General features: G+C 41.6%; 1 protein-coding gene across 1 annotated transcript; it reads right to left on the bottom strand.

Annotated features, from left to right (window-relative positions):
* Positions 1–338: 338 nt before the first annotated feature.
* TTC38 (tetratricopeptide repeat domain 38) lies at positions 339–25,712 on the bottom strand. The gene is made up of 14 exons (XM_067530924.1): positions 25,496–25,712; positions 23,008–23,085; positions 19,720–19,801; positions 17,344–17,515; positions 14,641–14,814; positions 13,499–13,574; positions 12,143–12,262; positions 9,246–9,305; positions 8,442–8,480; positions 7,377–7,458; positions 5,934–6,099; positions 3,277–3,436; positions 2,936–3,009; positions 339–1,627 (listed from the first exon to the last, which is right to left on the bottom strand). The coding sequence occupies exons 1-14, from the start codon at positions 25,517–25,519 to the stop codon at positions 1,534–1,536; spliced, it is 1,401 nt and encodes a 466-aa protein (XP_067387025.1). The 5' UTR covers positions 25,520–25,712; the 3' UTR covers positions 339–1,533.
* Between the last annotated feature and the right edge of the window lie 3 nt (positions 25,713–25,715).

The following is a 25,715-nucleotide window of genomic DNA, read 5'->3' as shown; positions in this document are numbered from 1 at the left end:
AGGAAAATGGTTTATGTGCCTATTCCACATCTGAAAATCAATCCCAAAATGGGATTTGGCTGAGAAGGGGGAGGACGGGAGTATATTGTTGCTCTGTTTGATACCTTAAATCCTAAAGTCAGAGGGGGGGGGGGTCTCCTTGCATATGTGGGGTGTACAGAACAGCTTGACTTAAGTTCTGCTAAAGAAAGATGTACACTGAATGAAACCAGTATGTAAAATATTAAAAAACTGCAGTTTCATACATTAGTCACTTCCTTGGTGCTTAAATTCAGAAAAGAAGTCACCGTCTCCTTGAAAGTAATGAAGTTTTTTAGGGTACTTTTAGTAATGTCATAAATCACATAGCCATAAATTTCATTCTTGCATTTGCAATGTAGGAATAGGGTACCAGTTCAACCAGCTAATAAAAAGAACAGTTACATATGAGAAAAGATATATACAATTCTTAACAGATTGCTGGAAGATTTTTCTGACAACACTATCCACTGGTGTTACAAAAATGTGCAGCATTCATAGGGTATTTTCCATTAAAAATGCAATAAGACAATCACACAGTAAGAAGTTTTGATTAACGACTATGAAATGATTGACTTGCAAGATCAGTTCATACCTGCATGATTTTAATAGTAAATGATTTTGTATCATGTCTTTGAGGAACTTGGGGCCAAATCCTGGAACCAGCAGGCAGGCCAAAAGGACTTAGCTGTGTGCTAGGTAATGTCACTCTGGCATAGCTGTGTTGTGTGTGTTGTAGAAGTTCTCATTCACCTTCCCCCACACCTGTACTGCAAGTCCAGGGCTGAAGCAGCCTCTGTGGCTACTGCCATTCCATAGGAGAAGACTGTCAATGGATTCCTTGGTTCAAATTCCTGCTCTCCTCCCCCACTACCACATGCATTAGGAGCGCACATGGAGTAGAACTGCATGGAAGCAAAGGGTTCCCAGATACTGCCCCTATTTGCAGCAGTGGTTCTGTGGAGCTAGGACCTTCTGTGGTCATGGGGGAGAAGCCCAAAAGTAACTTGTGTAGAAATTGAACTAATGTGTTGACACATTTTGGCACTGTTTATTCCTCTCGTATATCTCACCTCATTTTATTTATTTATTTTTGGAAGGCTCTTCATGTGATGGCTCTTACCCATCCCCATTCATGTTCTAGGATACCAGCACCACTGCCTACTTTGACAGTGCACAACTTTACAATAGCCGTGTATCCTGCAATCTGATAAGCATAAAACCTATGCGCTCCCCTGAAAAGCAGGGTGAGCACGCTGTAAACAAACGATGGATATCTACTTCATTTGCTACTGCTGCCCTGCAAAGCATAGCTAGGTCAGAATCTTGCAAGAATCAGAGGTGTACCAGAAGCTCAGGCAATGATGCTGAATCACCACCACAAACTTCCCAAAGCTCAGGTGTTTAGGAGATGTGGTAATTCAGTATTTTCCCCATTTGTATTCTTTTAATGCCACAGAAAGCTACTGATTATAGTGCTAATTATTATTTCCACTGGAATAACAGATTTAAGATTTATCCCATCGCATGAACAGCTGATGCCTTCCGCATAAGTCGCTCTGTCAATGGTGAATTTGGTCTTAACCCATCACGTTCCATCAGGAGGCACCTGAAGGAGGTAAGGAGGGGGAGGGAAAAGAGGCCTGAAATACAGTGCTCAAAATCCTGGCAGCAGGTTTTTCTGTTTCTGGTTAGTAGTCATGTGTCATCTGAAAATAAGTAACTTGCTGCAGCAAAAAGGTTGGTAGACATTTCAGTCACTGGCACTTCAACGAGTTATTCAAGGAAAATCAGCGTAGAAAACAGTAGCACACAATGTTTTTAAACGCTCATATCCTATAGTATGCCTTGACCACAAATACCACAAAGCAGGACATCTATTAAGAGGGTGACTTTCCTTTTCCCATTTCTAACCCTCCAATTAATGGTTCATTTTCATAGCTACGTGGCACTGAAAATAGCAAAGCACATGTGCTAAATAATCTTGCTCTCCTCCCTTCAAGATCCTAAAATCTCCCTTGTTCCAGCTCACTTTCTACCACTAACCATCCACTCCTGCTCGGATGCTTCACCTCAATCTTTAATCACAACAAACATTTGAAATAGACTACCCCGTCGCATTGCTTTTAAAGTTCCTTCCCCAACTATTGTTGTCTAGTTTTGACCATAAGGTTTTCTGGCAAGGAGATAAAATAAAATTGGTGGTTGGAATGATTTTCATTACTTAAGAGCTAGGGGTCGGATTCTCCCCCATTTACACCTGTGTTAAACCAGGACTAACTCCAGTGAAGTCAGTGGAACATCTCTGGTGTCAGATTCGTATAAGAGAAGCTGGTCTTAAGGCGTCAATTCTTTCTGTGGCCTGCAGAGTCTCGGGGCCGTCAGCAGCACAGGGAGTAGCCCCGCTCAGCACTGCCCTCACCCCCCACAACTGTAAACATAAAAGTTTAAAATAGAAAAAAATCTTAAAGATCATCAAAATTAGAAAAAATAAAAATCCAATTTGGCCAAGCCTACTCAGTTGGATCCCAAATACGCTGGATTTGACATCGCCAGAATAGGTTTTGATATCAGGCAGCTCATAGATGTTTTATTTTGAAATCCGTGACATGGAATATTGCTCCATATGTAAATACAATGGTACCAGACTGGAATATAATGTCTCTTGTAGCTGAATTATTGACTGCCAAAGAACTGACAACAGCGACCAGCCCCGTCTGTAGCAGCTGAACAAAGTTAGTATTTGACAATTCCTGCAGACTGTAACCTAAAAGATTGACTGTAATACTATATAGCTTTCGTTTTGCTAGCATATCATTTTACTTGCAATTTACAATGGTTAAACTGCTTTCATAAATACTATTCCTATCGATACATCTCATGGAATCCAGAAGTCATTTTAGCAAGTGGTACTCACCTAGCCAGGTTCTGATGGACTTTTGATTTGCAATTTAAAGCAGCATGAATCAGTAGCTGGCTGAAAACATCCCTCTGACAAGAGAAGTCATGGAAATGAATATAAGTTAATATTTAGTAATCAATGCTGCTAGTAACAATTGCTTGGTTTCTGGCTGGTTAAACCCATCCAGGAGAGATTTACTTCCACCAACTACATTAAGCAGCTGAGACACAGTACTTATTTATAAATTTGTTTCAATTATCACAAATTTAGAAAGGGAAAACTAAAAAGGAAGTCTGACACATGCTACTGAAAGACAAACAAACGAAATGAAATAAAATAACCTTCAAGCCACTTACCTGCGCATTGCTGCCTCCTATCTGTAGAAGCTGGTAGCGAATTGGATAAAGTAATTCTACTGTTTTATCGTAATTTCCATTGTCAAACTCTACCACAGCCTGGCAAAGCGGCAACCCCAATTTCGGAGCCAGACCCAGCTCATGATCTTCACCAGGTGCTCTGCAGAACAGGAAGAGAGTTAACTGCAAACTGAGCAGAAGGTTAGACTTAGGCACTTGTACTCTTTTTAGTGCTGTTCTGTCCCCTCCTGCAGCATGATACCGTTGGCACAAGTTAGTTTCATTGAGTTTAAGGAACAGTGGTACACAGAACCAGATCAAACACACATGCTGTACAGTTTGCTAAATAAATGTAGCGGTTACTTGTATTACAATAACTTGTGTTCTTAGATGTTTTATCCCTATCTCTATAGCAGGATGTGCATGCACCTGTGCGCTCTTGATCGGAGACTGCAAAGTAGTCTGCGGTCCTGCAGAGAGCTGAGCAAAACCTTGTGCTTCAAATGAGGGCATATAAGGAGGTGCAAGCTTCCTGCCATGAAGCCAGAAGGTCCACAGCAAAGTGGAAGGAAGGCAGGAGGTGGAGCACCCATCGGGATAAAACATCTCTCAGAACTCAAGTTACTATAAGGTAAGTAACTGCTCCTTCTTTCAGTATATGTCCCTACGGGTATTCCAGGATTGAGGACTCCCAAGCAGTGACTCAGTGAGGAAGTGGGTGCTGAGGAGGCAGGTCTAGTACAGTGTGGAGGACTGCATCAGCAAAGGTGGTGTCATCTTTGGCAGAAGTAAGATGGCATAATGCTTGGCAAAAGTATGGACAGATGACCAAGTAGCGTTCTGCAGATTTCTGCTATTAGAACATCCTTCAGTAGAGCTACAGAAGTAGACCAAGTGCTAGTGGAATGTGCTGTTACTCTGTGAAAAGGCTGCACTCCAACATTTTCATAGCAGGTCAAGATGCAACCAAAAATCCACTTAAACAACCTTTGGGTGGAAATGGGTTGACCCATCATCCTTTCTCCAAACGACACAAATAGCCTGGGAGAGAGATCAGGCAGGGGCCCTTCTGATGTTCAGGGAATGAAACCTTGATTCTTCCATGGAGGCGTAAGGTGTGGGGCACAACAGTGGGAGGTGCAGCTCCTAGTAAACATTATATTCTGAGGAGATCCTGGGGAGAAAGTGAGGCGGGCATTGTATAACTGTCTTTATAAAAGGCAGTGTATGGTGTGTCAGCTGTGAGTGGTCCCAGCTCCCCCATTCATCTTGCTGAGGTGATGGCAGAGGTGGTTGTAGGGTCACTTCCCACCTCAGAGGTACACTGAGCTGCCGGTGTTCGGGCCTGGATGGCAGCCCTGTGTGTACTGCAGTTCTCCAACATGTTAGTAGGTGCCACTGCGGTGGTTATTGTGGGGGCAGGCACACTGTCCGAGTGGGGCTTCTTCTGCAGTACCAATCCCTCAGTTCTGGACTCAGTCAGTGCCTCTACTATACCCTTAAAGGGACAAAAGGTCTCCAGAGAGCAAGTTTTATGGTTTATAGCTCTCCCTGCATGGAAAAGAGGGGTATTTTAGACAGAGTTTTTTGCTGTATATTCCCATTCTTTTTTTCCAGGCAACACTCTACCCAGAAAGCACTCTTCCTTCAGGGTCATTCTACAAATACTTCTCTGGATGTCCTTGGCTTTTTGTTGCCTTCTGTGTCAGAGTACCACTTTCTCCCACACCTACCCACCAAACAATATCCAGCAAAAACTCTTCCATCCACCTAGATCAGTTTCTGACCAGCTTTGCATGGGGCCTGTGCTTCGGACAATGGCTCCTGTTTCAGTTATCTTACTCCAAAAGGAGCCTGATTGTTACAGTGTCCTGAATAAAAGGCAGGTTTTACAGAGAGCAGCTTCAACAGGTTTCCTCCCACCCCCAGCATAACAGTTGATAATTCTGTTTGCACACTGATCCACCCAAGAGAGGGGAAAGAGTGAACAGGTCAATGACCCAGTGTAATAGATTATTTATTAATCTAGTTTATATCCATTCCCAGTATAAAAACAGAAGGAAACAAAATTATGCTCTGTCTAATCAAATATAGATTTCTGTTTAAAATTTAGTTTTTAGTTATCTGTTGTCAGTTGAAGCATTTTCTTAGCGCTAGATTAGGTAGTATGACCATTAAAATCTTTATAACTACATAAAACAGCTTAACACTATAGAGTGCTAAATTTATGCTTCTGACTTTGATTAAGGAGCTTACAACAAACAGCTGAGAGACAGTTCTCCTAAACTACTGGGAATGCCAGCTAGTTGGCCCAGGATTGTCTTTTTATACACCATTGTAAGGAAAACAACCCTGTCTACAAGTTAGGATGCTGCAACAACTCAAAGTAACAGTGCTAGGATGAGGGTACTGTTGTCTGACAAGATTAAATACACACTCTAGACAATTACACACACACATAATCAAAAATATTAGGAAATCCTTATTGTATAACTCCAGGGACAACAGCCTACTGAAACCAGAGGTCGGGTGATAACACCCTAAAACAGAAAAATTATTATGGTACCTCGCAAACTGGAAGCAATTAATTATAATACTAATAAACTTTGTAATGGGAAAATATTTATTCAGAACAACATTTTAATTCACTTGCTTACTTGGCAAGTTCCTGAAGAGTTGTTAAGAGCTCATTGGTGGTTTTGTGGTCTTTGGCTCCTAGCGAAGACATGAGAATGTGGACATCATTGAAAAGTAGAACATGATCTTTGGTGTGTTTTTTTGTAAGCTGGATAACTTCATTCCACCTGTCTCCCACCTTTACACCTAGGAGTAAGAGATGTGATTTAAAATAAAACTCCACTGCAAAGCAGTTTCATTCGGCTTTGTATGCTTTAAAAACCACCTCTCCACGTAGCAGATGTTGTAACTAGTGCTCAGTGCAGTATCTCCTACTTTTGAGCAAATATTTTACTTCTTATCTCCAAAAACACCTTCCGTCACTGATGTCCTGGAACCCATTAGATAAGATTCAGGCCTAATCATGGGATAGATGATTTCTTCTGACCACAGGTGAAGGAGGATAATACCCACAGTTGGCATTCTGGATCTATCTGTGGCATTTGATTACGAATACTGGACTGCATATGCAAATATGTGCAGCATGACTAGCTGTAGCAGAGTTCTGTGAAAATTATTTGCAACTTAGGAATTAACTATTATTTTCAGGGGCTTTAACTTCATCTTCACATTAAGAAAGTTAACGAAGTCTGCTGGCTGTTTATTTGGTCTCATGGAACTGTTAGAACAGGGGTGGCCAAACTTACTGACTCTCTGAGCCACACACGATAGTCTTCAGGAGTTCGAGAGATGGAGCTCACCTGCCGAGGCGTGGGGCTCCAGCCCCACAGGGCATGCCTGCCAGGGCTCAGGGCCTCAGCAGGAGCAGGGCTGGAGCCCCGAGATCTCCCTCCCCGCTGAGCAGAAGCTCCTAGCCCCACCACTCCGTCATACGGCAGAACCCCAAGCTTCCTGGCCCCCCTTTGATTGGCAGAAAATGACAGGGGGGCACCATGAGCCACACTAACTATAAAAGAGCTGCATGTGGCTCGCGAGTAGCAGTTTGGCCACCCTGTGTTAGAATGATTGATACAATACCTACATTGGACTACTTATTTCAAATATCAAAGTTTGGAACTAAATATTAGTATTAGCTTGATACTGACTACAAGTGCAGTCAATAGCTGTTTAACAGCTTATTCCTTTTAACCTGAGGCTGAAAAACAGATCTCTGGGGACAGAGGAAATGAAATTTGCCAAAAAAGAAAACCATGATCTATGTTAACGTAGCTGAACGGAACACTGTACTCACAGGAAAGTAATACATTCTAGAAAGAAATAAAGGTAATGCATGGTAATGTAAACTTAAAACTCACTTCCCAAGAACAGCAGCTCTTTAAGGTATTTCTTTTCTAAAATAACCCACTGCTCAGAGTTGCTCTATATATTTTTGTAAATCTTCTCCTGCATGTTGGAGCACGAGGAGGAGTTTTACTATTTTAAGAAGAATAAGTAGACTGAAGCAAAAACTAACAATTCTTTACCTTCCAGCTGAAGTCGGTACAGCATGGAGCAATTATCTACTACATCTAGCATACTTCCACTTGACAGGCATCTGGGAGCAATCTGCAATCAGAAAGTGTTCTTAAATGGCATTGCCCATATTTAGGAAGGAAGTTAATTTAAGAGTCAAATTTACTATGACAGTACAGAATTAATTCTGCCTCTTTACTCTTCCAGATATAGCTATTTTGTAACACATCTAATTGCATCTTTCAGGAATACAACAATCTACAAATAATATTCATATTTGTTGTTTTTCCATTTATAAAATCAAATACAGTGACCGTGAGCTTTCTTTCTTCAGAGCTTTTCCTATGAGCTCCGCTCTTCCCAAAATGGAACCATAAGTTCTACTGTACTTTGTAATAGTTACTAGGTAGGACAAAATATTTTTGTAAAGTTTAACACCAAAACAGGCATGAAGAGACCCTGTTATGCAGACTCCTAGTTAATTTGCTGTGGATTATTTTAGAAAAAATCCTCTAAAATTCAAGCAGCAGAGAACTTTAACAAGTCACCTAGAAAGGAAAAGACATGATAAAGGAAGCCCAAGTCACCGGCTTGGTAGCTAATCTGTGAGATCGGGCCTTAGTCATGACACCTTAGATTTATAAAAAAAACTTTTATATAAGGTTACATTTTTAAGGATTATCTGTATTTTTTCTGGTATCTCTTGAGCCTCTTCATAACAGCTAAGATAACCTGACTGAAGATAACAAGATAGGAAAGTAGTACCAATAAAAATAACCGGAAAACACTAAAAAAGCTTAGTAGTTTCTAAAATATGGTATGAACAAAATATAAATATGATGGTATGATATAAAAGGGTTTTTGGCACCAATTTAAGATGACCTGTGTAACTAACATGTGGTTTTCCCAGTTGAGGTGAATAGTCACACTCTAAAATGCCAATTAAAAGTTTAAAAATAAAACCAGAAAATGGTATCACACCTTCATGCATTATATGTCATATAAAGAATGAGGCACGGTACCCCATTTCATTTGAACAGTGTCTCTTCACAAAATTAAAATGGATTCATACTCACATGATTGTCATAAATGGTCAAGGCAGCCTCATAGTCACCCTGTAAAAGCAAAGGAGGATTGTGTGATGAGGTCTAGGAACCTGTCCAAAAATGACTAGTAGAGTTCTGTAATAAACAGATTTTTGTAAGGATGTCAGTGACCCCATCAATAAGCGTCAACAGGATCATGTGCAACATAGCCCATTTCTTCTCCTTCCCTATATCTAACCTGGGTATCTGAAAAAGGAGCACCCTAAGTCATCCTGCATAAAAACATAGTATGTATTGAAATCCAATAGCTTTGATATAAAAATGTTTGTAAAGGGATTCAGTACATCTGAAATACTTTTAAAAGGGAGAATTTAACAACATAAAATCTCAGATTCTTTAACATTGTGGCCCTGTTGGTTGGTCTCAGGTAATTTTTTTGCAAACTCCAACCCCCTACATTCTTTGTGCAGGCAAAATCTGTACTGAATTCAATGAGAATTTTGCATACACAAGACTACAGAACTGGGTTCATTTTTATATCACAAAAGTAGTTTAGAATTAGCTTATAATGTAATCTTTAATCGTCTCATCGCAGTAATTTCTCTACATTCCTGTACAGGTGATTTTAGAATTTTTCCTCTAAAATATCACTTTTGAAAAACACTTTAGTAAAGTAGCCAACAGCATAAATTATACTGCAGTCTAGTCATCAAAACATCCAAATGTTAAGAAGTGAGGAAAGCAGACCATACCATTTTTGTCAGGACTGCCTGCTAATATGAAAATATTCATCCACTTGGAATATATAGCATAGATGTAGAAGTGTGCTCATACCTTTTCAATAAAATACAAAGCCCAGTGCCAGTAATTATGGCAAGCAACCATGTCACAGTCCTGAAAAGAGAGAAAATATTTTACTTGCAATATAAACTCTTATTTAAACTGATCCAGCTGATTTTAGATGGCACTTTTCTCCTGTAGTAAATCTGAGGTAATAACAGATCAGTGGCTATAGGAGTTCCACTCTGAAAACGGACTATGGAACCATCTTATTCAATAGACTTGCTCCTTGTTGATAGAGACATGCAAATATGGAACCTCATAATTCAAGTTCTACAGAGCCACTTTTCAGAGCAGAACTGCATTTTGACTCAGACTCTACCTCATTCTGCAGCACCTTTATTGGAAAACCTCTACACAGACAGCACTAACTTCATCTCTTTCTTTCCAGTCACAGGCAGACTGAGTAAGATCAAATACTCCTCTCCATTACGCTGGCAGAAACCCATTGGAAACATTGGGCTTCCACCAATGCAACAACCAGGAATCAACAATACATTTGTGACAATTCAAATAAGCACAAAAATCACGATGACTCTAAAACCCCCTATTCCTGCACAGTGGCGTAGTTAAAATTAATCTGATCATAAGGAGGACAGTGTGTTCATTTAAGTGGTGACTACTGAAATATGAACCTCTGAGAAAAACACAAATATTCTCAGTATGCCATCGTTTTATTACATTGACATAAATCAGCGGTTTTGTATCATTTGATTAATATTAAACTGTAAAAAGGACTACTCAGCTGGATGGCTAAGCATCTGTTGTAAAAGTGACTTTGCCAAGTTTGGCCTACACGGTAATCTGTCCCAAATGTCATGCAGTTAAGATTATTGGGTCCCCTCCATGAATAAAACATAGCTGCTTAACGCTGCAAATTATGAGTATCATACAATATTAAATTTTAATTGCCCAAGGCAGTGCAGTCCTGTGGGCTGCTGTAATTTAGAGGAAGGAAAAAAGTAGCAAACTACTTTACTTTGTTAGTGAATGAGTTGGGGTGAAGAGAATAAAATAATACAATACAGAGCAAAGCAACTCCTGAATGTATTTGTCAAAATAAAACCAACCAGCAAGATCTGCACCTTTCTTGCTGTGGCGGAGAAGTGAATCAAGAGCAGCGGAAACAGCTTGATCATAGCAAGGATCCATGGTGGTACAAATAACATGAACTGGGTCATAATATAAAAAAGATAACTGGGCCCCATCAGACCCTTGGTTACATACAAGCAACTTTAGTGAAGTCTCTGAAGTTTCACTGGTGTAATTAAAAGGAAGAATCTGCCTGTGACTTTTTCCATGTATTGACATTTACATGTAGTTCATAGAGTCTAGAGATGAAAAATAGCATACCAATGCAAGATTGATTTTGATTTTTGTTGATATTACATCATATCTGTTGATAACAGAATCGGAGAAATGTAGAGCTGGAAGGGACCTCGAGAGGTCATCTAGTCCAGCCCCATGCACTGAATTTTGCTAACTTCATTAAGATGAAGCCCACTACTACAAATTCCAAACATACTGGGTTTGACACTGTGGTGGGTTTGAGTTTTATTTTTATTGACCTGGCACACTGACTTATTTGAATAAAAGGTAAAATTTCCATGAAGTAGTTTTGCCAAGTCCCCTAATTTATTCTTAAAGTGCTGACCTTAGGTTGAGTAGAAAGCTTGAAAATTTCACTTTATTGCCTGAACATAGGGCCTATAACCACAGCAGATGAAAGCATTATACGCACATGTATACTGCTTAGGATCCAAATCACAAGTGGGACGTAAAACGTTTGGCCTACCAACATTGGCCATAAAATGTCTAACCCGCTTCATTACCTGCTTATGAATTGTAAAATATTTTCTATGTAAGATCACACACTGACTGAAAGCCAGGATTTACCAGAACATAGCTAGGTAAAATAAGATGAATTGAGGAAAGGATAGAAATGCTGACCTCACAGAAGTCAATGGCAAAACAAATTCAGTTCATCTTAATTCTCCTCAAAAGTGAACTAAACTGAATCAAATTAAGACCACTTTAAGAACATTCTCACAGGGATTCAGTGCAGTTTAACTAATCCATTTTAAATTCACACCTTTAGTTAATGCAGATGAATTTTTCCAAGATCTGCATGCAGACAAACTCTCAGATTTATACTCGTGTGAAAAAGCAGAATTTGGCCCCTTGTCTGCAATGTTTCATCTCAGGATAAATTGTGAATGGCTGAGTTAGAAATCTTAGAATCCTATAGCAAGTTTTTATAATGAAAAAGCAGTTCTCTGTTTTGTTTTGTTTTGTTTTCTGGCAGCATACACAAGATCCTTACTCCTGAATTAGTACTCTCTTGCATAAAGCTGGTTTTATGTTAGGGCTAAATCAGGAGAGACAATCTTCTGTGAATGGTGCCTTCAGAGAAGGAGAATTACAGAGAATTTTCCATTCTCTTAGATGTATTGAAAATCCTGACTTCCATGGATATCAATGGCAAAACTTGTATTGACTTCAATGGGGCCAGGATTTCATCTATTTCCTTTACGTGTCTTTATCTGGGCCATGAAAAATAGAAATATTGAGGGAGGAGGAGTATCTAATTTTTTTTTTAAATTACATATTACTAATCCCAGACATAAGTGCTGCAACTAAATGTTTCATGATTAATACTCAGAAGGAGTTTCTGAAATATGGAACTGTGGCTACATTTTCTGCCTGTTTCCCAAGAGACATGAACAAAATATTCCACATCGAAGCAGCAGCTTCCTCTTCTTTGCGAAGGTATTCCTAATCATTTTTTACTAGATTTGATTAAAAATACGTAAAGAGGAATCACTAGTATTTAGTGGGAGTGGAAAAACCCCACAGCCAGCTATTTCAGAGGAACTGTTAAGGAAATTTACCTTCCAGTTGTTTTCAGTTTGCTTCATAAATGTCAACCCAGTCTTCAGGTCTGCTTTCATTTCATTTATGTGTGCTATGGTATGGACAGACCATGCATCTGACTGGTTTATAGCTAACGCCTGATGGTGGGAAAAGAGAAAACACCATGGATAGATTATAAAGCTGTACATACCATTACTAGTCCAGAAATTCAAGACTATTTTCTCAAGCATGATGGATATTAAGTATATCTCTGCTAATAACCTCAATCATATCCTGGGAAACTGGTTTCAGCATAAAGGGGAAAAATGTTTACTGGAGGAGTTCACTTGTTGGCATCTGCTGAACAATGATTAACAGTTACAAAGTAGTTTTAGAATGAAGGCCTTAATCAAGATCACCAAATTACACTTCATTCTACAAACCCTCCTTACACTTCAGCCTCTAAAGAGTCACATGGCAAGGACAGAGCCATGATTTATCCCCATACCATCCTTATGGGGAGTACATGAGTTGATCACTTGCTTTAAAAGAAAATAATAATTCAGGAAAAGTGGCCAACCGCAAGGAATTGTAACAAGAACAAATGCTCTGCTAGGTTCTGAGTATCAGACAGATCTATCTTTACCAGTCCAACAATTCCCACTCATCTGTAGAATTTTTTCCCCAATTTCAATTGCTGACAATTTAATGTAAAATAAGAGATGTAATTTTTGTTACTATTCTCAGCAATCTGACATGTAAAAGCAGTTTGGCAAAAAATGAACCTTTGAAAATACGTCAAGGTGTCAACTGATTCCATTTGTTACATAAATTACAGGGCTCCTTTGTCATTTGGATAGGTTGCCAGCTTTTCATTCCCACTGCAAATAATGAGATCATCTTTATAAAGTGTGAATGAGGTGTACCCAGTTCAAAAAGGCATTATGCAAGTTGCTCATCAGGTTAACTTATTGCACTTCTGATATTTTACAAGGTGCTGTGACCTTCACCAAGATTTGATGGCAAGCAGACACAGGCCTTAATTATACTGCATTTCTCAATGACAAGTTTGCATTTTATTCTCTCCATTTTGCATACCAAGATTCTTTCTGACCTCCACTCTCATTCTTCCCCTCCCCTTACAGTCTAGAATTAAAAAAAGCCAGCAAAAACCGAGGAAAAAGAAGAAATCCCCTATTCTGAGTTCTTAAAGGGTAATGGCACGATCATTATTATGAGGATGTAGCACATGAATAATTATAAATTTCAGAGCAGTTGCTTACTTTGTTTAGTTCATTTGAGAGAGATGGTTTATGACCATTTAAAATTAACATTTTCATTCTAAGTCAGATTAAGAATTAAAAACTTTTTAGTACTAGTAATGTCCAGCTTACCTCATTGGCGAGCTTTTCAGCATGATCAAAAAGGTTCGTTTCCATCAGTCCAAAAGAGAAAATACCTTTCACGTAGCTAAACAATAGAAGAAAGCATTTAGCACTAGGCTGATAAAGCTAGCATTGCAAAGCACTTTAAAATAATTTAATACAAAATAACGCTTACACTGTTAACAGTAATACCAAATAATGGAAAAAGGAAAAAAAAAGAGCACAGAATCTAATTTTCCCCCTACAAAAATTAGCATATGCAGGAAATGACCAATTTTCTCTTTCCCAGCAAACACTGATAAGACACATATTCATGTGTAAAAAAATCGCTCAGATCTTTGTAAGATATAGAACACTACTGGTTTTCTATTGGATACTTTGGCAGTCTCAGTTACAACTGTATCCCAGTGTTGCATCCCCCCTCTCAGCTCTGCTTCCCTCTTCTGAAGTCCTGCATTTACCTGGCCCCAATGAAGTCAATGGAAGCCTCTTTAGCTTCTGACCTGCCATAGAACTAGTAGATAGTGCCAAAGACGTATCTAACAATTTACAGAAAATTTATAAATTTACCCTAATTAACCTAATCTAAGTCTAACTCCCTAAAAACAGTAACTAAACTAAGCTAGGGAACTAGGTAGAGGGCTGTGGATCCAGGGAATCTGAAGAGGTTCGTGTCCTTCTGTTGCTACAGTTGGAAGGAATTGAGGCAGCAGGAAACGCCATGCATCCTTTTATAGCCTCACCCTCAGAATGTTCAGAAACACTGAGGGGAGAGAAAAGAAGGGCACATGAGCGTTGTAGCTGGAAGTGCTACGAGAACATTTCACCAACTAGGCTGGACCATCTGGCACATCCCATTAGTGGGCAAACCTGGAGGACATTCAAAGAAACAGCTCAGTTAAAAACAACTGAACAGTGGGTCAGTAGGAAAGCAAGAAGAGATGTTAATTCTTACATGCATATTTTTAAAGCCGGAGTGGTTATTTAGAACTCCCTTCTCTGACTTCAGACAGAGGTTACAGGGACACTCAGGGTTCGTGTGCTGCCCCTACAGACACTGCTAACCAGAGGCATCTGAATTTATGCATACAAAGCACAAGCATGCCAGAAGCGGATCCACAGACATCATCTGAAGATCAACTCTTGCATACCTACTAAGAGGAATATCAGGTGTCCAGTGAGGATAAACGCGGGCAACAGAGTCTCGCATCTGTGTCTGACATCCCATATAAAAATAAGTGTCATGGGCAAATTTGAGAGCTAGCATATCAGTTGGATGGTCCTGCAGAATCTTTTCCCATGTGTCACAAGCTTTAGGAAGACGCCTAGAGAGAAAAACACATATTAATCATTGTTCGGGACAGCATGACCGAACTGCCTGAATCTAATATTATTGCTAAACTTATACTACTATGGCAAGTGGGAAATCGACTGACAATTTCCTAGCTCGCAAGAATACTTCTTAATATACCTGACTGCACCATGAAGACAATTTAACACTTTCTAAACAACCTGTGTATGTTTGAGCTAGCGAACAGGGGCAGCTAACAGGGTTGTTTTGCAGGGGAGTTCTCCAGGTGAAGGAAGAGCAACCACATGACTCTTGGAGTGAGTGAGTATGTTTGTGGCTGTGTGCTTGCTGCTTGACTGAAGTATATCCTGTGGTCTGTTTGTGTGAGGGACCCTGTGCTGATCCTAGCAGCCAGATAGGCAAGGCTGAGAGCTTCTTAAGGAGGCTTTGATCCTCAAGCCCTTTAGCACCCATCAACCTTTAGCCAGGGGGCGGGGCTACTCAGGGAGAACCAGAGTTTAAAAAGCCCATCCTAAGCGACCAGAGGAGCTAGCAAACGGGCAGCTAACAGGGGAGTTTTGCAAAGGAGAGGGGGCGTGGGACATTGTGTGTGTGGGGGGGAGGGGGGAAGATACTCTTCATCTTTAGTTTATATAATGTTAATTATAACCTCTTTCTCCCCCCTCCCAATAAAAAACAAAGGGATCTCACAAAACTGTGTGAATGGGCAACAAAATGGCAGATGAAATTCAGTGTTGATAATTGCAAAGTAATGCACATTGGAAAACATAATCCCAACTATACATTTAAAAGGATGGGGTCTAAATTAGCTATTACCACTCAAAAAAAAGATCTTGGAGTCACTGTGGATAGTTCACTAAAAACATCCATTCAATATGCAGCAACAGTCAAAAAAGCTAACAAAATGTTGGGAATCATTAGGAAAGGGATAGATAATAGAAAATACTGTATTGCCTATTTATAAATCCAAGGTACGTCCACATCTGGAATACTAAGTGCAAATCTGGTTGCCGCATCTCAGAAAAGATATATTGGATTTGGAAAAGGTACAGAAAAGGGCAACTAAAATGACTAATGTATGGAACAGCTGCCATATGAAGAGAGATTAATAAGACTGGGACTTCTGAGCCTGGTAAAGAGACGACTAAGGGGAAATGTGACAGAGGTCTATAAAATCATGACTGGTGTGAAGAAAGTAAATAAGAAAGTGTTATTTACTCTTCCTCATAACACAAAAACAAGGGGTCACCAAATAAAATTAATAGGCAGCAGGTTTAAAATGAACAAATGACGTATTTCTTCATACAATGCACAGTCAACCTGTGGAACTCCTTGCCAGAGGATGTTATGAAGGCCAAGAAAGACTACAATGGGTTTAAAAAAAAGAACTAGATAATTTCATAGAGGATAGGTTCATCAATAACTATTAGCCAGGATAGGCAGGGATTGCTGTTTGCAAAGGCTGGGAGTGGCTGACAGCATGGATCACTTGATAATTACCTATTCTATTCATTCCCTCTGAAACACCAGGCATTGGCCACTGTTGGAAGATAGAGTATTGGGCTAGATGGACCATTGGTCTGACCCAGAGTGGTTGTTCTTATAGGGTATTCTTTGTTTGTTACTAGTAATGCATTGCAACATGGTTCCTTTTAGACCCTGATCCTGCATGTTGATCCATGTGGGAAGACCTTTACCTCTGCAGAGAGCCTCACTAAAGTCAATGAGCCTTCACACAGGTATAAGGGTCCCACCATGCAAATTAAACACCATGGGTCAGGGCTTTAGTGATCTCATTTCTTACCTTTACTGCTAATATTCGATAACAAATGTATCTCCCACGTGGATAATAAGCAAATAAAAATAAATAGTGTTTGACATTGTCTACAGAATATGCAAGCTCAATATATTCCTGTAAACATTCAATTCCCCAAAGTCCTCATTTTCTTGGAGGGCTTCCAACACCTTGCATATCATCTCACCTTTTTAGAGGGAACAGAGTCTGTAAGTGGAATAATAAGAAAAGAACTGCTTGTGTTTTTACTTCTACAGTCCAAGTCTGGGATGTTATGCTCAATGTTTAGAATGGCCAAAGATTTAGCCTCTGAAGTGGTTTTAGTTTTAAATTGTTTATTCCAATAGGGAAATTATTGGTAGGTTTTAAAATACAGAATTCTTTAAACTAATTACATGTAGTATACTGGCACAATATAAATATTTTTCATTATAGTATCATTGGCTAATTAGCACAGTGATGCATATAGTTTGGGAGAACTAAACTTAAGAATCAGTTTCTATGTGCCACTGAGACAGTAACCTATGGTGACTCTCCAAGATAAAAGGATGCAATATCTCGTCAGCTGTACCACTGAGTGGCATTGCTTTCCATTCTGGATTAAGTCATTTAATCATTTAAGTGGAATGAAAGGTGCCAACATAACAGTAAAAATGTGACCAAAAATGGCAAAATGCATACTTAGTACACAATCTGAATGATAAAACCAAACCCTCTCCACCCCTCCCCTAAAAACCAACTACTTACCCACTGGCAAACATGTCTAGTGCAGACACATGTAGCTTCTCCCTCTCAGTCAGTGGCTGCGATTCTGAGAGTGCCATCATCCTTTTCATCGCACTGTCCAGATCTTTGTCTAACCGCACTGAACTCCCAGTGCCAATCAGAACCAAGCCATTAGCAATCACATGTCCCATTGCTAAAGAAAGCAGCATGGAAAAATGTAGACACATGGAAGTACAGGCAATTTAGCAGATGCAGAAGCTCTAGGCTAAATTATTGAGATGTGTGTAAATGAGAGCCAAAGGTAGCCAATGGCAGTAGTGCTAGAGACTAGTTATGATACCACAGAAAGCCCAGACAACTAAGGAACAACCACATAACTGAGGGCTTATAGCACTCCAGTGAAGATGCTACCTACACTGATCGGAGGGGTTTTCCCATCAGCTCCCCGACAGGCAGTCACTAGGCTGACAGGAGAATTCTCCTGTCGACCTAGCGCTGTTTATCCCGGGAAATAGGTAGGTTTAAATGTGCCGCTCAGCGTGTAGATTTTTCATACCCCTGAGCAATGTAGTTATTTAATTTATCTAATTTCCTAGCATAGACCAGGCCCAAGTTACTAGCAGGAATCTAGAATTTTCCTTTTCAGTAAATATTTTCATTTTCAAACGCTTCTTTAACACCCCATACCGCTCCCAAACCACCACCTTGTTGTTAGGAGCAGTTAACCAATGCTGCCACATCCCCTCCTTAAGCACAGCTTATGATCCTAATTTCTCTCTGTACTCTATAATGACCCATGTACAACAAGATGGAATGAAGATCCCAGAAACTATTTTGGGACAAGCCAGAGGCAGCATCAGATGAGAATTAACAATGTGCCCAACACCACAATAGCAAGGGTGGGATGGAGACCTTACGACCTAAGTGCAAGGCACTTCTAAGAGTTACATTATTTCTAAAAAGCACAAAAACAGGGACGTAATTTCATTGACAAGGAAAAAAGGAAAAGCAGATGTGCAAAAGGATTAAGAGAGGTGGAGCAAGAAGATGGGGCATAAGGTGGCTCAAGAGTTGTGGGCCGAAAGCTACTTTCATTGGCTGTGATATATAACACACAGGGTGCCTTTGCATTGCAGCTGGAATTGTGCTTCCCAGCTCTCCTAGACAGATACGCAGTGCCCTAAAAATAGCAGTGTAGCTGGGGGGAGCACAGGTGATGGCCCGGGCTAGCCATCTGAATACAAACCCATCCGGACCCTGGGGTTACATACCTGGGCAGCTAGCCTGAGGCACCACTTGTGCTACATCCAGCTACACTGCTATTTTTAGCGTGCTAAGTTAAGCAGAGCTACTTCATGTCTGTCCACTCAAACTGGGAAGCATGCGCCTCACTGCAGCATAGGGAGATCATTACACCCAGAGAAGCACAATCCTTTGGTGCTGCATAGGCCCAACTATCTCTCCCCAGTGTAGGGCTACCTTGACACAGGAATTTTTCTCTCAGCATTCCTTTCTGGGGACAGGCCTTTTAAATTTGGCAAAGCCAAATACCTACAGAATTAAAGTTGCTATTTTGCAACTGGCAGGTATTTGGTGCATCTACCCACTTCTCTCCCAGCAGTTTGTTAACTCCTGGTACATGTCCCCCCTTGCTATTTCTGCGAACACGTAATGTTCACACACACACTGACCAACAGAGTGAAGTCACATTGGTCTTGTATAGGTACAAGGATGCCAAAACCATTTTGATACAGTACAGGAAGGTGTAAAACAAATGATGATCACTTTAAATGCAGTGCACTGTTATACAGAATTTATTTGGTTTTATTAATTCAAATAAAATAAATGCCTGCAATGCTCAACCCTCATATTACAGTATTTTCTAGTCATCATCAGAGGCCATCCCTACCCCAACGCCCTCGATCTGAGATTCACCACTCTCCCCACCATATACTTTTTCTCTGGCAAGTGGAAACTTTCTTTCATTAATGATATCAGGCTTGTATGCCAGAAGAAGTGTGCACAGCAAGTTGTGTGTCCTCCAGTCCCTTTAAAGGCCTAACCATATACCTTTCACAATAAAGCTGAGTTCCAAATCCAAGCTCTCCTTCATTTCAACATGTACCCATCATGTTATTGGGACAGCTAAGATTTTTTCTTTTTAGTTGTTATATTTCTTGTTTCATAGGATATCCATTTTTCCAGCCTATTTGCTATTTCTCATGTTTGATTTTTAAAAATGATCATATTCAAGGGAAGAAAAATGGTGGTCTAGAAAGTTCTAAATGAAAACAATCAATGTTATATTAACTCACCACTTCAGCTTGTGTGTGTGAAAGAAGTTAACACATATACAACTACTGTACTGTGTATCCAGCAATTAAAAATTATACTTACTAAAAGTTGGATCTGCTGCATGTAACTTGGAGAGAGATCCTTCAATGCCTCCTAGACTCTTATCATTGGTCCATATAGCATACTGTAAAATAAAGTATGCAACTGAGTAGAAACCAAGGGAAATTTAGTTTTTTTTCCCCCCACGGTCTCAGCTGAGTGAAATTCAAAAGCAAATAAGATAAATGGTAAAAAGTGAGACTTTAAATTTTTTCAGAAGTAATTATCTCTGGCTGGTCTACACTACAAAGTTTGACACAACATGGCTTGTGACCTAACTATTTGTGCATGTGTCTATATTCCAATTTGTCTCTGGCCAACATAAGCACCATTACAGCGATGTAACTACACCATCTCCCAAACAGGTTGATGCAGTGCAAGCGTGGACACTACATGACTTATGTCAACCTTAATAGTCCTCCAGCAGCTGTCCCATAATGTCAGACAATGACAGCTCTGGTCACAATTATGAACCCCACTGTCCAGGAGTCATGGAGACTGGAAACTACCTGCTCCCCTTTTAAAACCTCCGTGTATTTTTTAAATGCCTTTTCCATATTGCCCAGCTGGTGAGTATCGCTAGCATCTCTCCCCGGTTGCATGCAACTACCCAAATGACCATGCTGGCTCCACACATTAGATGCACTCCTGCCTGGAGTAGAGAGGAGGTGTTGAATCTCCTGGGCCTATGGGAAGAGGAGGTTGTGCAGGCACAACTGTGGACCAGTTGTAGGAACATGGACATTTACGAAAAGATTGCACCCACAATGCAAGTGAAGGGGTATGACGAGGACCAGCAGCACTGCTGTGTGAAAGTGAAAGAACTGTGGCAGGTGTGTGACAAGACTAAGGAGGCCAACAATTGATTGCTTTTTCAATGAGCAGCATGCCATACTTAACGGCGATCCTACCAGCACCCAGTGGGCCACTGTGGATGCTTCTGAGAAGCCTGAGACACAGACCCCTGCTATGACCAGCAAGGAGGAGGAGGAGGGTAGGGGGTCCAATGATGCCATGAGCTAGGATCTTTTTGAAACTCCACCATAGTCAAGCCAGTCCTACCAGCTGAGCGCAGATAAATCCCATAAAGGGGAAGGAACTCATGTAAGTGTGTGCATGCATTTTTTCTTATATATTTAAATGTGAAGATGGCACCTGCCCAACCCCAAGTTAGCAGGACACAGATATCAACTTTTCACTGTTCTACTCATATGAGAAGAGGCATCAGCTCTACTTCTGTCTGTACCGCTATCTGCTTTTCATTCCTATGTACGGTTAGCAATGTTTAGTGTGTGTGTGTAGCCAAAAAGGACTGAAATGGACAGGAATGTTTTCTACCTTTCTAATTTTAAAGTTCTGTTCCATTAATTTATTTTAGAAGTTTGTATTTGTTTTTTAATTGCACATTATTTTGCACTGTTTTTGACATGCAATCAATTTCTATTTTTTGGAATAAATTAATCTTTATTACTTCAGAATATATGCAGCAGAATGCCTAGCATTACTCAAAGCATCCACTAGTTATAATCGTATAGAACACACAGAACTCACAGGATCAGTTAAAAACACATCATTATAAATGCACAGCAAACACTGCATAATTCACAAGTGCATTAAAAGACAGTGTGATATGCAGAAATGTACACTAAGCACTACACAGTTCCTAACAGCTCCCCCAGACTTCAGAGTCTGGGAAAGAACATTACTGTGGCTAACCATTAAAGAGCTCTTTCAAGACCTCCCTCAGATGCACAGCTCTGCACTAAGCTGTTCTAATGGCTCCTGTTTCAGGCTGTTAAAACCAGCAGACAGCCACTCCACCTCCACGATGGCAGCAACATTTCCCCCTTTGCCTTGCACATATTATGAAGACGCAATAGGCAGCTATAACCATTGGGATAGTTTTCTCACTGAAATCTAATCTTCTGAGTAACCACCACCAGCGTCCCTTCAATCTACCAAAAGCACATTCAGCTGTCATTCTCCACATGCTGAGACCGCAGTTGAATCTTTCCTTGGTGCTGTCAAGGTGTTGAGAGTACGGCTTCATGAGCCAGGGGAGCAAAGAGTAGGCTGGGTCCCCCAAGATCACTACTAGCATTTTGACATCACCAACAGTATCCAATGGTTGGGAAAGAAAGGCCCTGCTTGCACCTTTCTAAACAGTACTATGTTCTTAATGATGCCAGCATCATTTACCTTCCTTGACCAGCCCACACTGACCTCAGCAAAGGGGCCCCAGTGATCCACCAACGATTGCACAATCACTGAAAAGTAGCTCTTTCTATCAATGCACTCCATGGCAAGATGGGTTGGTGCCTAAATAGGGATGTGCGTATTGTCTATCACCCCCCCACCGTAGTTCAGGAACCCCACTACTGCAAATCCACCAACTATGTCCTGCACATTGCCAAGAGTCACAGTCCTGAGTAACAGGAGACGATTAATGACCCCACACACTTGTATGACAAAAGCACCCACTGTGGATTTTCCAACTCCAAAATGACTGCCCACTGACTAGTAGCAATACAAAGTTGCAAGCTTCCACAGCGCAATCACCATTCGAAAACTGTGCTGACAGTGGAGAAGCAATCTGGTGTCTCTGCACTGGAGAGCTGGGGCAGGCTCAGCTCACACTGCAGGTGTGTGACCCTTTGCATCCAAAAGTTCTGCAGCCACTGCTCGCTGTCCCAAACCTGCAGTACAACGTGATCCCACCAGTCAGTGCTCATTTCTTGGGCCCAAGAGCAGTGCTATATCATCTGCAGCTGCTCCATAAATGTCACCAACAACCTTGACTTGTTTTTCGTTGTATGTCTCAGCAATCTGTCCTCAAAGAAACTATCATATCCCCTCCTGTTGTGGTTCTTCCCGCAGTTGTGGAGGATTGTCTGTCCTGTGGGTGCTGTGCGCTCAACAATAGCACAGAGTTCTGGGGTCCTCATGTTTCTGTCAGAGATAGCAGATACTGAAAAGTGTTGCATGGGTTTGTAGGAATTTTAAAGAGGCGTGAAAATGATGGGATATGGCTGGCATTATGGGACGGAGAATGTTGCATGAGGGTAACCCACCTCTTGCTCCCAGTCACCCGTGCATGACTTGTTCCTACCGCACCATGAATTACAAACATCTCTCAAAAGACAATGCACCGGACAGTACCTGGTTGCACACTGGGATAGCTCCCACAGCACACCACACTGTCCATCAACACAAGCACTCCAACACAAGTAGCCTAATATGTTTATGCTTGCAAGTCCCTTCAATTAACGTTTTATCAAAACTCTGTCATACCTGAGTCAGCGTGGCATCAAACATTTTGCAGGCCTCATTACTAGTGGTGGATAGGACAAGTCCAGCATCCTGCCAGGCCTATATAGAAAACAAAAGGTGAGACTGTTCACTGAACACACTGATTTTCCAGATGTCATGTTAGCTGAGCTCTAAGAGCCAGAAGAGTAGATTTCTGGCAAGTGTTTTATCCACCTAAAAAATTTACAGGAAAATTTGAAAGCCATGTAAGTCTTTTACTCTACTAAAATAATGTTTGAGGAATCCTCTTCATGGGGATAGAGAGGACAGAATGGCAGTGATGAAAGAATGACAAGGCAAATTGCATAATACTGTGTATCTGCCAAGGACCTAAATATGTTATAGATCTTGTCCTTTTAGTACCATTCTCTCGTTAAATCTCAGCAGTATGCTATTCCCATCACTTCAGATATACCCCTTTCAAAATGGACAAGTGGCAAAATAAAATCCTTGCTTTGCTACCTGTCAAAACCAACAGCCCCAACGACACCTGCGGCCAAATTATCTGTTGGTTTAAGTTCACTGAAGTCAACTGAGTTGCACCAGCAGAGAATTTGACCTAAGGATTCATTTAGAGGCACTAGGAGGGACATTTGATAAGGCTAAAACACAACACACAAACAGTGAAACAAATAGGCAGTGCACTATTTCATAAACAGATTACATAACAGTCTCATTATATAAACCGCATGGCAAACATTCATTGTGATGACTGAGGTTTTTAGAGCCACCATAGCAATGTATTACAAAGAAGACTGAAAGAACACCTATTTTATTAGCTGGATTTTATAGAAAATGATATACGATGTGGTAAACTGCTTCATGACTAGTCTTAGGAATATTCCTATAAGAATCCCAATAATCAGATGAGAAATCCAATGATCCTTAAAATCCTTAATCTGCCACTGGACTGCCCAGACAACCTTAATTCTGCTCCCTTGTGCATATGAATACTTTCATTAGGTACGATTTCTTTTCCACAGGATACATACACAAGGGAGAAGAATTAAGGTTGCATGGGAAACCTTAAATATGTCATTTACTAACTCTCAAAGGGTTGATTTTGCAACCTAAATATCATTCTTTTCATTTAGTTTTTTGTATGTAATCTAAATACATTGACCACTTCCCACTCCTTGCTTCTTTACTGATCTCACCCTTTTCTTCCCTTCCCCTTTATATTAGCCCACCTGGGGCGATAACTGACTCTGAACCTCACTTTTTTAAACCAAGTAATGACTGAAGATACAGCAATACCTTAAGCCAGAATCAGCATAAAGGTTGGTAGGCCCTAAAAACAGCATAAAGATTTTGGGCCCTAAACCACAATCAAAGGCTCTCAGACGATAGATAACACATCTGGGGAGACAAGACATGCGACAGACACTCAGCAGGCCCCAATTCCAGGGTAACACATACCACAGAGAAAAAGCTTGATGCGGCTGTAGTAGAGACAGCAGGATCTTGGGGGAGGCTCCTGACCCCCGTTACTATTTCCTGAAGAGGGCCTCCCTAACACAGTCTTTTCAAATTTCAAAAAGGTACAGTTTACTCTCTGAACTGAGTGTAGGGTTATTGCTTGCTTTGAAGTGCACAAGCTGCGGCTTCACCTAGAGGCCAGACACCCAGATTCTATTGACACCAGCGGCTACTTTTCATACATGTTAAATACTGAAAAGCCTGTAACTTGAGCAAACCACAACTTTTGTGACAATGGCAATCAGAAGAAGAATGTGAAATCTGAGACATGCAGAGAAAGAAGAGCAGGGAGATAAAAGAACAGGTGACCAATACCGGTACTCAGCACTTGCACCAGCCCTTTGGCCCTGCAGAACGGGAGCCGGTTGAAGGTGAAACAAAGCGGACTGGCTTTTGAGAAACAGAGTGAGTAGCGCTGAAGGGTGTGACACCTGCCAGTAAGTGTTTACGGAGACACGGGGGAGAAATAGGGGGAATTCCTGTTCCTGTGTGCAGAGAGGCTCCCCGAAATGTTAACTTCACCTAGCAGCACCAGAGGGACCGGCTCCGACTCCGGCTCCTCTGTCAACCCTGAGCGGTGCAGGTTCAGCCAAGGTGTTGGAGCTGGCAGAGCAATCGCAGCTGTGCGCTGAACTCTGCTCGCCGGCACGCCCCCGGGATGGGCCCGATTGCCACCCTTCCCCTCCCCCCACCCCACCCCCAAACCCCCACAACCCAGCTCCACACAACTCCCCCCCACCCCCGCCAAGATCTCAACACGTGTCACGGGCACAGGGCAGGAGCCAGCCCGCACTGCCAGGCGGGCAGCCCGGGGCACAGCTGGGGGTGTGCGCACGGGGGCGGACAGGGCGGGCGTCTAAGCGGCTCTGCAGGGCAGGGACGAACGGACCGGCCCCGCCACAGGCAGCCGGCACTCAGGGACCAGGGCACCCGGCACCCACCCGCCCCCGCCCCGCCCCGCCCCGCCGGCCGGAGCGCCGCCGCCCCTCACCTTGCAGTCTCTCAGCTGCGCCATGTTCCCGGCCCCGTCTCTGCACTCCGGTCCGGGCCCGCCCACCGCCAGCCGGGCCGGGGAGACACCTCCTCCTGGGGCGGGGGCAGCCGGCGGCGGGAGAGTCCGGCCCGGGCCGGAGGCTGCCGCGGGTTCCCAGCGCTGGGCCGGGGCCTCAGGCAGGGACTGGCCCAGCCACCGCCGGCCTCTGACCGACGGG

This window comes from Emydura macquarii, unplaced genomic scaffold (genome assembly GCF_026122565.2).
Source record: "Emydura macquarii macquarii isolate MOO-44397 ecotype Brisbane River unplaced genomic scaffold, CSIRO-AGI_Emac_v2 contig_3122, whole genome shotgun sequence".
NCBI lineage: Eukaryota > Metazoa > Chordata > Testudines > Chelidae > Emydura > Emydura macquarii.
Note: the sequence above shows the minus strand (reverse complement) of the source record. Positions and strands in the feature narration are given on the sequence as shown.